The sequence below is a fragment of the Lepisma saccharinum genome, chromosome 11 (genome assembly GCF_977018435.1).
Source record: "Lepisma saccharinum chromosome 11, izLepSacc3.1, whole genome shotgun sequence".
NCBI classification, from domain to species: Eukaryota; Metazoa; Arthropoda; class Insecta; order Zygentoma; family Lepismatidae; genus Lepisma; species Lepisma saccharinum.
Genome location: NC_139239.1, coordinates 70019091 through 70035130, shown reverse-complemented (window position 1 = coordinate 70035130; position 16040 = coordinate 70019091). Strand labels below are relative to the sequence as shown.

The 16040-nt window shown below is 38.3% G+C and overlaps 1 protein-coding gene across 1 annotated transcript; it reads left to right on the top strand.

Moving 5' to 3' along the window:
* The first annotated feature begins 343 nt into the window (after positions 1-343).
* Positions 344-11179, top strand: Bin1 (histone deacetylase complex subunit SAP18). Its single transcript, XM_083131908.1, has 4 exons — positions 344-541; positions 4354-4460; positions 9215-9409; positions 10982-11179. The coding sequence occupies exons 1-4, from the start codon at positions 467-469 to the stop codon at positions 11061-11063; spliced, it is 459 nt and encodes a 152-aa protein (XP_082988034.1). The 5' UTR covers positions 344-466; the 3' UTR covers positions 11064-11179.
* Positions 11180-16040: the final 4861 nt, after the last annotated feature.

Sequence of the window (16040 nt, the reverse complement as noted above, 5' to 3'; positions counted from 1 at the left end):
ACGAACGGAATTATATAGGGAGACAACAGGGGTGGCGCCGCCACCGGAAAAGTTTGGCAATGAACAACCCCATTTAGAACTCCTTTGTCCTTTCGGTAGGGTGTGTGATTACCACCAAGAAAAGTCTTGTCCAACCGCGGTTGTATAACTCACCTAGTCTCTCTTCATTTGAAGACTTGGAATAAACAGATTTGGGTTGGGGGTGCTCTCGAAGTACTTGTTCGCTTCAAGTACGGTCTTACACTTTTCGGACAAGACGGCCTTTAACTTATGCCGGCATAACTACTTCTGAAATGAAGAAGGAGAAACATTTTCCCATTAACCATCTCGTTCGCATCGCATCGCACCGCACCGCACTGCACGAACACCAGCGTTGTTGATGAAAGTCGTGAAGATTGTGGGAAGTTTGTTTTTATTTTATACAATACTGTTTTAGTGATAAAATATAGATATACGTGTCAAAATAATGACTTCAGGAGCAATTGGTTCTATGATTGTGGAGGAAAAGCCAGAACCTGAAAAGCCTATTGATAGGGAAAAGGTAACACTTCCGAAGAAAACAATATAATTAATTAATAGAGCCCGGACTTTTAGGCACAAAATATTACAGATTACCAGAGAGAGGTATTAAAATCGGGGCTTAATTGAAGATGACGGGAGTGTTCCCCGATTTGTTTGAAATTTTGTATACTTTCTACATGAGGCCTCCTGAATACGAATCTGACATTACAATTCCCCGGTCACGTCTGTAGCTTGAAAATTTCACGTAACGTTAGGTTAGCTTCGGCAAACATACTTCAAATAACACTAAGCTTACCTTCAAAGTCTGGGTAATTATGCGATATAGCCCGAACACCTCTCACTCATTTATTTAATTCATTTTAGCATTGATACTTACCTTTTCTGCATTGCGGAAGATTCTTTGAGGTGAAGTTATGCCTTTTTCCATAACTGTAGTGTTTACAATCCAACGGTGGATACAGTGTTGTCACACTTAAAATCCACACTCAACATGTTCCTCTCCTTCCTGGTTGTCGCTATCACTGTCGTTCTGCTCATCTTTTAACGGATCGTACAGCTGTCCTGCAAGCCGGCAAAATTTTCCATTAGTTTCTTTATCAGCTGAAGTCCATTTTCCTTCACACTGCTGTCCCGCCATTCTCAACCGGTCCTTCCTCTTCAAGTGACAAACACACTGTGTGGCAACACTGTAGACAGCGCAACTCAGTGGCTACATTCCACAAAACATGGCTTCCTCACTTCTTTCCGGAGAAATATCGCCATTATGAAAAGCAATATATTACACACGTAATATCCAGGGACCGTGCCATCAGAACCTCTGATATTTCATCCGGAAAACATTATTTGGTTAGTAAATCAATCGGAGAACACTCCCGTCACCTTCAATTGCTCCAAAATTGGATATTTTGTGTTTCGCATGGTTTGTACTTACCAATTGTGTATTGCGGAACATAGTTCAAGGTGTCATTATGCTTTTTACACGAAAACAAACACAATTTTTCACATAGAGAGTAATTTTTGTTATTCCTTTCTTCGCTTCCGTAACACAGAATATGGCGGACACATCTTATTAATTATGTAGTGTCACCCGAACACATCTTGACTAACGTTGTGGTTATGCAGTGTTTCCAACCTTCTTCACTGAAAAATACCTACTATCGTGTTCGTCACATGTGCAATAGCTGACGGATAGCCCCACGAACCATTTCCGATAAGGTTAGGTTAGGCAAGCATAGTTAAAAAAGGGGGGGTTGGAAACACTGACAGGGGGTTACGTCATCAAATGTATGCAGCATTCGGTTCACGTACCGAAAGCAATGGCACTTGTGCATCGGTGAGATATTTCTCTTGAAAAATACATTATTTCCCGGTCAAATAGATTCCACAATGAAAGAAAATACCTCAATGAACGTTGGAAACCTTAGAGAAACTCATTTCCATAAGTAGTTTCGGAGCGAATTTACAATACCAGAAGTTTCTCCAATTTGTTTGAAATTCGGCATACTCACTAATTTTGGCCTCCTAATCATGAATCTGCAGTTAAAATTTGGCGCTCACGTGTAGAAATTTCAAAATAAGTGAAATTGAGTGGTCCGCAATCGGCACAATTGCTCATTATTTACCGGAAAATTTTCTGTTTCAAATACTTAAAAAACAATATATACACCCTTGATATTGCTACGACCCCAAATTTTAACTATGCTTGCCTAACCTAAACTAACTTAACCTTACCGTGAATGATTCTTGGGTCCATCCGTCAATGGTGTGTGCACCCGTGCGTGGTCTTACGACCTCAAATTTGAACTGTTTGCCTAACCTTACCGGAATGCTCAGTGGGGCTATCCGTCAATAGTTTTCCGGTAATTGCGACAAGGAACTGATAAGAAATCTTATTTTTGTAACACTTTCACGGCCAACGTTGCTCATCAAAGATGCCATTTTCGTGTCCTGCAATTTTACGGTCCATGTACTGTTGCTAAACTTAACCTCTAATGAAATCAGTTTGCATTCCACATCCTCTTCTACATCGTGATTGTCACCTTCACTTCCGTCCTTTTCGTCCTCGATGCATTTCTCTGTGGGATCGTTTTGGGCAAAACACCGAAATCCATAAGTTTCTTAATTAGCCCACGGCCATCCTCCTCCACACGGCACCTAACAATCTGTCCAACATTCACAACTCTTGTATTGCTCCCTTCCGCCATTCTAAAACGATCCGTGCTCTCCAAGTATGAAATCAACACTGTGGCAATGCTGTAGACACGGTAACTGATTGCGAACGTCAATTGTCCATATCAACAAATATGGTTGCCATACTTCTATATGGAGAATGATTGCGAGAATTGAAGCTGTTTTCTTGCAATTTCTACACATAAGCGCCAAATTTTAACTGCACATTCGTGATTTCGGAGACCAAAATTTAGTAAGTACACAGAATTTCAAACAAATCGGAGATGCTTCCGGTATTGTAAATATATACCATAGTTTCTTCTGTAAAAAATGAAGAAATGTGTGTCCGATGCATGAAACTGTTACCTATTACAGGCAAAAGGGTAGTAAAAAATGTGGAAAATAGCCACTATAGTAACATTATAATTTATGAGTATTGTATAAGTTTATTTACTCACAAAATTTAGTCTTCAACATATTAACAATTTGTATAGGGTATACACGATGAAACCGCACCATTTATTTGTGTATATGCTGTATGTGCAGAAGATTAGGACAGGCTTTATTAGCAAAGAATCAAAGAATCTACCTTATATTTCTATAGTTTGTCACAGTTGTGTAAGTATCTAATTAACCTACTCCCTAGCCTTCTTGAACCCGAAAGTTTATGGCTGCAGCCACACAAGCCTTCCATCTGTCCCTCTCCTGGACAAGATCAATCCATCTTTACCAATTTCCGATAGGTCCATCTCAACGTTATTCCTCCATCTTTGTCTTGGCCTTCCTAGTGGTCCCTTAGCATCAGGTTTTCCAAGAAGAATCCTGTAAACTCTTTATCTTCCATTCGTGCCACATAGACTGCCCACCCAAGTCGTCTTGATTTATTTATTCTAATAATATCTGGGCATGAATACAAATGATGTAACCCTCTCCACTCACCTGTCTCCTCATCCCTTTTAGGTTGTGTAGGTAGTGTTACCAGACGTCTGGTTTTTCCCAGACGTGTCCTACATTTTAGCCTTATGTCCGGCATCCGGGAGGAATTTGAGAAATATCATAAATGTCCTACATTTTGATCCTCCCATAATATTAATTAGGAAAATATGTAACAGAAAAAAATCATGCAAATTACAAGTCTATGGACTTTGCTTCCAAACTCAATAGTGAAATTTATTTTGATTCAGTTATTGCACAAAAAAAAAGAAGTTTGTCCTGCTATTAAACGAATGGGAAAACAGAAGCAATGAATGAACAAAGTTGTGGGACCACTTTCTGATATCGTCACTGTTCAATGCCTGAGCAGAATTTCTTGCCTTAGGGTTTATACTAATGGAACAAGGTGTTGCCCATTCTTATTCAATATAATTTTATAGTAAAGCATGGGTATAGAGAACAAAGTTATTCAGTGTATCTGCCAGTCAAGTAAGTCGTGGAAGTCAAGAAAAAGTAAAGAAATCAACAAGTAGGTCAAGAAGTCAATTAAAAGACAATAAATTATTCTTGTGGTCAAGAATTTTTGCTATTGATTGGTTGATTTTGTTTATTTTACTTCACTCGTTTTTGGATAAAAAATTTCTGTGCTTATTCAATAGTATAATTTAGTGTAGTAATATGGAATTTTTGATCGTATTGGTACACCGTTACACATCTTTTTCTTTTCAGACATGCCCTCTGTTGCTACGTGTGTTCTGTGACACTGGTCACCACCATAACATTATTGAATATAGTAGAGGAAATGTTCCTGCTAACGAACTTCAAATTTACACCTGGTAAGTGTAGTTTGTAATGTTAGAATGCTGCCCCAGAATTAGCAAATGTAAGTCAACTTCATTTAGTAAGTGATATTCTAAGTAGGTAGTTTTCCCGTGCGGGAAATCAAAATCAAGATGACTGATTGTTTATTTGTGAACTGATGAAACACATGTTCTCACAGTTTCCAGCTCAAAAGAAGGGTGACCCAGGGTAAATATTGGACAAAAATCAAATAGCTCATAGCTCCCACATTTATGTACTTTTCTAGCCAGTAATTTTTTTGGTAATGACTATTTGATATATATGTCGGGTACCATTGTTGAAATTTACTAATTCCTTTCAGGAGTAGAAAAAAATAAAACTGTGTCCAAAAATTACCCTGCTCTTGGGGTAATTGTTGGACACAGCGGGGTAAATATTGGGCAGTAGTTTTCAATCTCATCTGCACACTACAGAGATGAGCTAGAAAGGATAAATGCTGGACAATATTGTGTACTATAGGTGCTGTGTGTGGAATAATTATTGATCACCACATGACTGCTGTAAAAAATGTATAACAGTGAAATCTAGTAAAAATTAGCAAAACTTCTAATTTTTCAGGCAACCTTTTAATAATTTCTGCTTTGTTCAAGTACAAACATTGAACAATTGTTGTTTTTTTAATCACACAAACTATAACAAGTAAATTTATGCATATTGAGGTGCTGTCTGTCACCAAATTACATCTAACTGAACTGATTAGAACTAAATACAGTTATAACTAAAAAAATAAATACATAACTTTTTAGACAGCTTCTTTGTTCGAGTAGGCCTACAAACATTGCAAAAATGTATTTTAATGTCTTTTAATCAAACACACTGCAACTAAGCATATTGAGATGATGTAGGCTTACACTACGTTCTCACTTTCCACATCATCTTCAATAATTACACGATGAGACTGTGGAGTAGGGAATATTCCGTTCCTGAGTCTAGAGATACTTTGAAAGATTGACCTTACTTCATCATTATAAGTTATTTGAAATTGATTAACTGATACGGTTTGCACAGGACCATAAAACACGTACAGTGTTTTCACAATTTCAATCTGTGGTTGCGCTGGCTACCAGTACCTGTTGTCTCCAAACCATTTGAGAAATTTCATCTCAACACTAAGTAATTTGTCTGAGGTTTCTCAGACATCATAAAACAAATGTTGTACTTTTCCATAATAGTAACTTGTATCATAGTACACAGCATATATACCATATTCTTCAATATGTTCATGCACACACTGAATGTGAAGTTTCAGTTGTCGAACACTTTGTGGTGTATGTTTCCCATATTGTGCTAGTACACTGGTTTCATCATTAGACTCGCCAAAAGAAATATCTGTCGAGTCCTGTAATTCAATTTCATCCATGTCTTCACTCTCAGAATCTGAAGAAATAGGTGTATGTAGGGCTAACTTCTTTTTGTTTTTAGCTTGTTCAGAACTCTTGGGGTTATTTTTCGCATTGTTCTTACATAATGCTTTCTCTTGAACTTTCTTTACCTGATCTGCTTTCTTTTTTCCAATGCAATCAACATTTTTGCTTCTCCTCGAAGTTTTCCTTTGTTTTCTTTTTCAAGCTGTATTTCCTTAATTTACTTATCTTTTTCTTGGATTTTCCTTGCGTATTCTTTTCATGTAATGACAGCTGCTTTCTGATCAAGTTTCCGTTTACGAGATGCAATATGCAGTCCAATAATCAAGCTGTCCAATAATTACCCCATAACTAAACATGCATGTCATACTGTTACTGTTCATCCTACAATGGTGTTTTTCACACAAACCACCTTCATACACATATCCAAGACTGGGCATTACAAAATTCAAGATCAAGTAAAAGACAAACATACACACAATTTTGTTTCACTTAAAAAAACATTTTTTTTCAAGCACTTTGGGTTATTGATATATTTTTTGAGAAAATATACTAATCTCATCCCAATACTTAATCAGAGCATTGCTGGATATGCAATTAACAAATGTTGGTTGGTTTGATGTAACAAATTATGATACAACATGGTTTTTGGTCCTTGTCCAATATTTACCCCAATTTTCTGTGTCCAATAATTACCCTGGGTCACCCTAACTATCCACTATCTTGAATCTGACTCACATCACATCTATTACGTAAGAGGTTGCAATCAAGAATTTTGTGAAAAAATATTGTTTATTATAACAAATAGTGAATAAACACAAGGCACACGACAGCATCTTGTGTCATGTTATTCAGAATAGTTATAGTAATTGTTAGCGGTAGCTCAGCTGGTACATCTGGCTAACACGTAGAAGACCCAGGTTCGAATACTGGGTCAAGTGATCTGAACCGGAATTTTTCCAGTCAGTCTTTTATCTACCTTCTTGAAAATGCGACTCAGATCGCGAAATATTGAATTATTTCTATTCGTGTGGTAAGTGTTTACTGTCTCCTTCATTATTTGTATTTATCCGCCCTTCTGGCACCATTTCTAACCCTATTATTTATATATATATATATATATATATATATATATATATATATATATATATATATATATATAATGGATAAAAGCAAGGAGGGCCAAAAGGGCTAAGTAAAAATCAAATAAGGTAAAAGGAAACACTCACCGGACAGTAGGAAAATTCAAAATTTTCGCTAATTTATAGCATCATCGGTGTGAGAAGAAACAGAAGACGGAACCGGAAGTTGGGGTCCTGCAGAGTTGCCAGGTCCCCATTGAAGAAGAAGCGGTGCGTAGAACGAAAAAAACACTGTTTCGTCACCAGGCTCGTCGTAAACTGTGAGTGTGTAGGATGAGTTGGGAGGGAGGGCGGGAGGGTGGGTGAGGGTTGGGCATTACTGGGTGGCCTTGTTCAGGCCAGGTGGAGTGGTTGCACTCATGGCCGATATATAGGCCCTCTCCCATCTTTTGCGAACAGAGGTGTTGGCTGGTTGGGGTAGGAGGTGGATGATCGCTACCCGGAAGCAGTCGTTGAAACTGATGTTGTGGTGGTTGGTGTGGACGGCGACAGTGAAGTCCAGGTTGTGGGTGGAGGAGCAGTGGTTATTGATGCGGAGGTTGAGGGCCGTTGATGTTTCCCCCAGGTAAAAATCACCACAGATGTTGCAGGTGAGGATGTAGATAAGGTTTGAGGCACAACAAAATCAGGCACACACTGCACTCTCTTCTCCCAATCCTCCACAGTGATCCCGAAATCAAAAACATATTTCCCTACAAACCCAGGGTGGTTTTCAAACGCCCCCCTAACCTCCAAAACATCCTGGTCCACAACACTCCTTCACCACACATCCAACACCCCCCTGCCCATAAATGCAACCGACCCAGGTGCAAGACCTGTCCCATCCTCATCACTTCTCACACCCTCCAGGTGCACACGGCCACTGGCAAATTTACCCTCCATCCCAAAGGGACCTGCCATGCCTCAAACCTTATCTACATCCTCACCTGCAACATCTGTGGTGATTTTTACCTGGGGGAAACATCAACGGCCCTCAACCTCCGCATCAATAACCACCGCTCCTCCACCCACAACCTGGACTTCACTGTCGCCCTCCACACCAACCACCACAACATCAGTTTCAACGACTGCTTCCGGGTAGCGATCATCCACCTCCTACCCCAACCAGCCAACACCTCTGTTCGCAAAAGATGGGAGAGGGCCTATATATCGGCCATGAGTGCAACCACTCCACCTGGCCTGAACAAGGCCACCCAGTAATGCCCAACCCTCACCCACCCTCCCGCCCTCCCTCCCAACTCATCCTACACACTCACAGTTTACGACGAACCTGGTGACGAAACAGTGTTTTTTTCGTTCTACGCACCGCTTCTTCTTCAATGGGGACCTGGCAACTCTGCAGGACCCCAACTTCCAGTTCCGTCTTCTGTTTCTTCTCACACCGATGATGCTATAAATTAGCGAAAATTTTGAATTTTCCTACTGTCCGGTGAGTGTTTCCTTTTACCTTATTTGATTTATATATATATATATATATATATATATATATATATATATATATATATATATATATATATATATACACATACACACACACACACACACACACATACATACATACATACAGTGTGAGTTCTCTAATATTAGCACTGTTTCAAGCATAAACTTCATGTTGCAATTACTTGAGAACTATATGATGTAATTTCACTGTAACAAATGCCATTCTTAATGAATTTTTCCCTACTTTCAATTGCACAAAAATAGAATGGGGGTTTCCATTAAAAATAACCCAAGTTTGTTTTGAAAATTGTACTTCCTTATGTAGTTGAACATATTGTGTCCACTAATTTTCTTGAGCCCCTCATATAATTTTATATCTGCAAAAGTAGTTTTTCAATATTTTTTGTTGTTTACGAAATATCTCCGGAGGTAATTTGAGGTGACTCATCCTGTATATATATATGCCATCTACACTTAAAAATTAGCTCGTAATAGATGTTGAAAAATATTAAAATTGCTGATTTTTAAGCACAAAATTCACTTTTGCCACACTCCATATTGGGACAGAATTAATTCAAATTACTTTACCGCTTTCAGAAATTTAAAAATAATTTGAGTACTTTCGTTGCTAATATCAGTGGTATGTTTCACTGATGCTGATACAATTATACATTGCCTCAATTGCAATATATAATTATGAGTAATATTAAAACATTTAAATAAATGTAAAGTGTCATGCAAAATGCAAAAGTTATTTATAACTTTAATATTTTATCATTCCAGGATGGATGCAACATTGAAAGAAATCACAAGTTTGGTGAAAGAGGTGAACCCAGAGGCCAGACGGAAAGGGACTTATTTTGATTTTGCTCTCGTGACCCCAGATTTCAGAACGCCTGGATACAGAATGAGAGAAATAGGTTCCACGTGCTCAGGTCAGAAGGGCTCAGATGACAGTAAAACCCTTTCACACGCAAGGTGAGTGTTTGTTTCAAATCTTATTCTCCTGGTTAAGGCAGGATAAATTGTAAGAAATTGGATGATGTTAGGAGCATACAACTTGGATTTTAAACCCACCGAATAGCGAAGGTCGCCAGGGGTCCCGGGTTCGAATCCTGGCCTGGGCATGGATGTTTGTGAGTGTCCATTCATCAATTTCATCATATCATCCCCATCTTCGCAAATTAGCCGAAAGTGACACTAAAAGCAAAGTAAAATAAAGCAAATCTATCAATCAAATCGAATAGCTAAGGCTGATTGTTTATTCTATTCTTGAGCATCTGGAAGGTGCCTGTTCGTGTCCCCCTGAAAAATTAAAAATCAGCCTAAATTATATATTTAACATTTCATTTCATTCAGGTCACAGTAATAGCAGTAAGTTTTATAAGGGACTGATAATAAAATAATATAAATATGTTTAGGTCCAGCATCGTGGTGTAAGGCATAAAGCTTTGGACTCCGACTACAGGACATACTGGAATCACGAAACAATATATCCATTTTTCCTATTATTAACAAAAGGAGTTTGAAAAAGTTATTTGTTTCTCTCACCACATTTTGAGATAATCTTATAAAATGGGCTATAATTTCTCAACTACTGCCTTTTGCTATTATATTTCAATTTTACACGTAGTAATGAGAACAAAAGGATGCATTGACAATGTGTAACAATAATGGGTCCCAGGGGAATTGCCCAATTTCCCCCAAAATTACAACTTTCAAAAACTTTGCAATATTTTTTCTCAGAATTGGGGAATAGTCTTGTGTCATGCTTCCCTTCAAATGTGGTCATCTAACATCCAATGGGGCTTACGCTAGAAGTGAAATTCTGTTATTCTTTCTGTAAGCTGGCAACACTGCTGCTCTTATACTGTTGTTATTTTTTTCATCAAGAAGTATCAGCCTATTTTCACCGCAACTTTGCATGGTTGTAGGAATGTTCCACTGCTACGTACTACATTTTTTCATTTACTTTGGTCTATTGTGGTGGTAACGGGTGTTCTGTATACCAAGTTCTTTGTTAAATTTTGATTTTCTTTTCCTTTAATGGACAGATGGGAGATATATCTCCCAGCACCGCATGGCGGCAATTAATGTGCCATTTCTTGAGAACTACACACAATATTTCAGTTCTGTCTTTGTTCATTAGTATACATGTGGAGGTAAGACATACTCGAATTATATAACAACATATCCATTGTTACTATTATTAACAAGTGACATTTGAAAAGTCCTGTTTCCCTTTTGTTACTATGGGATAAATATTAGATAAAGGCTTCCTCAACCACTGCATTTAATATATATATAACAAAACTCAAAACACTAGGCAGTGAATGTAAATACCAGAAAAATGTTTCCCAAGACAGGCTGTTGTGGCAATAACAGAGTACACCTTCCATCAACTGGGTTCATATATTTGGTGGTAAGGTACATATTTCCATCCTTAGTTGTAGTTGATCTGTCACGAGTATTAAGTTGTGATTGCTTGTGTTGGAGCATTCAGCAACAATGTACGAGGGCAATATGATGTATTCTCCCCCTCCTTTTCAGATTTTGCATTGGTGATTATTTGGACATAGCCATTTATCCTCCCAACAGAGGTCCTCCGATAAGAAGAGGTCGGCAGTACTAATGCAGCTGTGTTGTTCTTTTGCAAGTGTCATTCTTTATCTTTGTATATTCGGATTTTACTATAAATCTCACTCCTGTATGTCTGTGTTCTAATAAAAAGAGTTTAAAACTTCATAAGATTTGATTTATTGTACTTAAATTATACAGGGATCTAATGTAATTCCATAAATTTAAATTGTTTATACTTGGAATATTGCCATCGTCAAATTTAATGTGCTCCAATTCCAATTTGTATTTTTTTCATCCTGGTATTGAAGAAAAACTCATTTGGGTGCTGTCACCTTAATTGGAAATCGACAAGTATTTCTTTTACCAAGAAGGTACATTTAGTATATTTATTACAGCAGAAAATCTGTGTACATTTGCTGGATGACATTATTCTTTTATTTTTTAGGGAGAGGGAAAGTAATAGAAATAATTCAAGTGCAAGTCCTACAAACAGAATGTACAGTCATGGACACTTCTGGGTTGTTATGAAAGTAAATGGGATCATTACAACCCAGAAGTTTCCGTGACTACAAGGGAGGAGAAAGAAGTTTTTGAAGAACACTGGAAGAACATGTAGCAAACGAATGGCAAATTATGATGGGTGATTTTAATGTACAAGTGGGAAGAGACAGGAAAGGGTATACGCAAATACTTGGAGCAGATGTATGGGGAGGGAAGGAGGCTACTGGACTTTTGTAAGAGAAACTGACTGTTAGTAGGTATTAACTGGTTTAAGAAGAAATATGACAGCCATAAAATTACAAGGTACATTGGAACTATGAACAAAAATCTGTAATAGATTATATATTGTTAAACAAGGAAGTAAAGAAGAAAATGAGCAACGTTAAATTAATAGCCAGTGAGAACTTAGACCAGGGGCGATTCCTCGATGTAGGAAGTGAGGAACTTCCTACAGTTCATTTACACTTATTTCCAGTTTTCTACTTTTTTAGGAGTTTAATGCACGTTATTAAATTATGAGAGCAATATGCGTACATTTTACTAGGTTTGCTGCTGTTCACTGTCACTCTCTTGCTCATGGCTTGCTTGCTCCATTTGACGACAGTTGTTCCTGCTGCTGAGGAACCTCAATCTTCCACCTACAGTGGGATGGGCGAGGGGTGTGAAAAGGAGGGGCCAGCGAGGAAGCATCGAGGGCTTCCTGCATTCAGTGATGCCAACCCTGTATTATTGTTTTAAACCTAGCATAATTTGAACTTCGCTGGCATCCGGCACCTGTGTTTGGCAAAGTGCTCTAAACGTGCATCTTTGGGAGACAGATAAAGGAAGATACTTTGAGGAAAGATATTTTATATCTCATTTGTACTTCTCTAGCGGGCTTGTTCCAAACAAGACAAAGTAAGCTGACTAATGGACAAGGTATTACAAACACATCCCAGTCCATCCTCTTGTTTTAATCTTTTCTTTATACTCCCCGATTATGAAATGAACATTTTATGAAAGGAAATCGGTAGAAAGTTGGAGGTCACAAATAAAACATACGGGCTGCCGTTCCCAATCATCGAATTTTCTCCAACTTTTTCGAGCACACTACACATTGTAATTGATTTGATGGGCGAAATTCTCAATGTTGCTTCACTGTAGTAAATAATGGTTAACCCAAGTTCCACAACTTCAAAATAGCTCCATAAATTGAACTTAAAACTATATAATTAGTTGTATTTATCATAATTGAAGAGTTGAAGCAGCAATTCTTATCAGGAGGTTGGCAACGCTGTCCTCAATACACACGACAACAGGCAGGGAGGACCCCACGAACATCGAACCACAGATAGAATAATATACATAATATCTGTGGTCGAACCAGCTTGGTTCACTCAAAAGTTTGAGGTTGTTATCGAAACAAGTAGCACGGTGTGTGAATTTTTGCAAGCTAACTAGGCCCATACTCAGGATTTTTTTATTATTTTGGTGGGGGAAGATTCAAAATACTGGTGGAGTATTAGATGCGACAACGACGCTATGGTAGTGTTGCAGTTGGACATTGCAGAGTTGGGAAAAAATTAAAACTTCCCATAGACCCCCCCCCCCTTTTCTCAACCAGACAAACAAGCAGCAACGCAATCGCTTACAGACCAAGGTTGTCACACAGAGTGCAATTTGGTGCTTCTTGTTTACACTCAATTCTCGGAAGTATTAGAATAGTACTATATTCCCCAATTTGTCATATTTCAAATTTCCAGTATCATTGAACAGCCACGATAAGTCTATATTTAGAAAATAATATATTTATAAATTAAATTATGTAGGCCTATGTATTAGCAATGATTCTTGTAGTGAATTTAAATCGGGGTATCAGGACGTTTGCTAGCCTCCCATCAATTGTTAAAAAATTTAAAATGACCAAATATTGCAGACTGCAGACTTCTGGAGCTTGGCTATCTCCACAAACAACCCATTCGTTTACGCAAGAGAAAAATCTAAATTCTTTCATGATCTGAAAAATTGTCAATGTTATATTTTCATACATATTTTTAGGATCACATGTAAATATTTTATTATTAGAGCGGCATGGCCCACTTGGGTACAAGGTTGCAGCTAACATTCTAAATTCAGTGGACAGTACAAGTGATATGTGTGCCTGTTTAATTGAACACATTTTCAAAGTATTTTCTTTGTTCTCTCTTTTCATCTGTTGATCATAACTTCCTACACCTAAGAAAAGCCACGAGTGCCACTGACTTAGACAGTGACCAGAGGCTACTAGTAGGAGATGGAAAATAAAAGATAGAAGAGATTAACAAGAGAGAAGGGTAAAAGATTTGAAATTGAATGATAAGATGATAAAAGAGAAATAACAAGAAATATTGCGAACTAAAGTGCCAAGAGATGAACCCAAACGAGTAGAAACAGAATGGATAAGATTTAATACTGAATTAGTAGAGGCAGTCGAAAAGGTATGTGGAAGGACAAGCAAGAAAAGAAATAAGAAAGAAACACCATGGTTGAACGAAAGAACTAGAGAGGAAGTGAAAATCAAAAATGATGCATTAAGAAAATGGTTTAAGTTGAATCACAAAATGCACGAAAAGAGTACGTGGAAAAGAATAAAGAAGCAAGAACAGTAGTAAACAGGGACGTCGTTAGGGGGGAGCACGCGGGGGCACTGGCCCCGGCAAACGTCCACGTGGCTCCGGGAAACTGTCCTGTATTTGCTGGAAATTTTACTTTGATGACAAATATTGCAAAATAATTCTTCAGTAAATTTTGCTTGCAGTTTGTAACACTTCTTCAATTTTGAGTAGCACAAACACAAGCAAGGTTTTGTGGTCCGCCCCGGCACGGAAGTCTGAGACCTATTGAAAATGCACTTTTCCTCCCTGCTGCACACCAGATCCAGGATCCCCCAAAAACCTGCACTTTCCCTTCATCTGACTCTGCACTGGCACTATGGGCGCCGAAAGAACGACACAAACAGGAAGATTTAGCTACGGGTGGCTAGAACTTTCTGGGTTAATTATTTTATGGTTCACAAAAGATATCCCCATGCGTTTCAAATTCCAAGAACAGAATTCTATTGCTTGTCCCTTTTTCGGCGCAGGACTGAATGACATAGCATTTCTTCTTACATGCACTCAACCCTCCTGCTAATGACCTGCCCTGCAAGGAGGGAAAGGCCACTTTCTGAAAATTCGGAGAAACATCTAAGCGGTCGGTTCATCTGTTGATTTGGTGGACAATTGATATCTGTCAATTTCAAGTAGGATTTGTTGTCCGAGCAGTGGTAAACTTCTGTTAACACGAGGAGATAGCATCACGAAGTGTTTGTGATCTCGTTTTCCTACATTGCGAGTAAAATGTCAAATTAGAAGCTGCCAGATTGTCTTCCTCTGGAAACAATGGATCAGGATCGACTGATCGACCTATATATCCAACATATTGGCATTCTAAAAGAGAGTCTTGACTACCACACAAGATCCTGGGTTCAACTCCCAAGGTGGTTGATCTCAATAAACCACGTTTCAATTAAGGAAGGAAACTAGGTATGTAACAATTGTTTTTACAGCCATCTGCATGCTCTATAAGTATTATGTTTCAAAATTTGTATATCTTTCTGACTTTCTGTGATTTTTCTTCATTTAGCTTCCACCTGCAAATGCGGAAGCTGCTGCTGCTTAGGTGGCTAGGTTGGCTAGACATACAAATATAATTAATCCCTAGTCATACAGCCAATAATACTTACAATCATGAGTTATGGAGAAGCAAATAACTTATCAAGCATTTTCTGTTTCTATTTGTTGTGCAGTGGTTAACAAGGTGCATTATGATGCCAGAGGTCCTGGGTTCGAATCCCGGACTGGGCGTGTGTGTTCATTATGATGGTCCTCTTATCAATTTCACATTACTCATTGTCGTCTTCATCTTCACAATTAGCCAAATAGTGTCAGAAAAGCGAAGTAAAATAAACCAAATCAATCATTTATATATTTCTATATTACACCGCTTTTCTACCTCTTGGGTTAAATGTGACGATAGGGATGAATGATGAGCCGGAGGAATGGCGATGGGACAGACATGATACAACCATACATGTCCAATGTCCGAACCTTGGACCTCTGGTTTCGTAGCGTGTTATACTCAGTGGAATTCTTAGGAAGAAAAACTGTAAAAGTAGGGTGAAAAGAAGCAAAGTTGTACGATGCATAAAAAACCATGTTAAGTTCTTCTAAAACCTTCCAATTATCGAGTTCGTGTTTTAAGTCCACTGTATGCACAGTAAGGCTAATTGGGGATCCGAACCACTATGTGCCTCCACCGGGTATTGAACCCGGGACCCTTTGATTGCAAGGTGGCATCGCTACTACTGCGTCATCGAGGAGGCCGAGAAAAACTTAAATTGGTCAGTAAAATTAATATTGAAGGACAAGGCCTGCGAAGAGTTCTTTCATTCGGTTGCGCGTGGTTATCACATCGAGTCCCATAGTTTCGAGAGCAGAATTTGCTTCCATATCACTTTCAAGTACTTCCC

Excerpts from the sequence above, each read along its gene's own strand:
- Bin1 (XM_083131908.1), top strand. The coding sequence starts at position 467 with ATGACTTCAGGAGCAATTGGTTCTATGATTGTGGAGGAAAAGCCAGAA. Across the intron at positions 4,461-9,214 it reads GAACTTCAAATTTACACCTG|GATGGATGCAACATTGAAAG; the intron begins GTAAGTGTAGTT and ends TTATCATTCCAG. Across the intron at positions 9,410-10,981 it reads AAAACCCTTTCACACGCAAG|ATTTTGCATTGGTGATTATT; the intron begins GTGAGTGTTTGT and ends CCTCCTTTTCAG.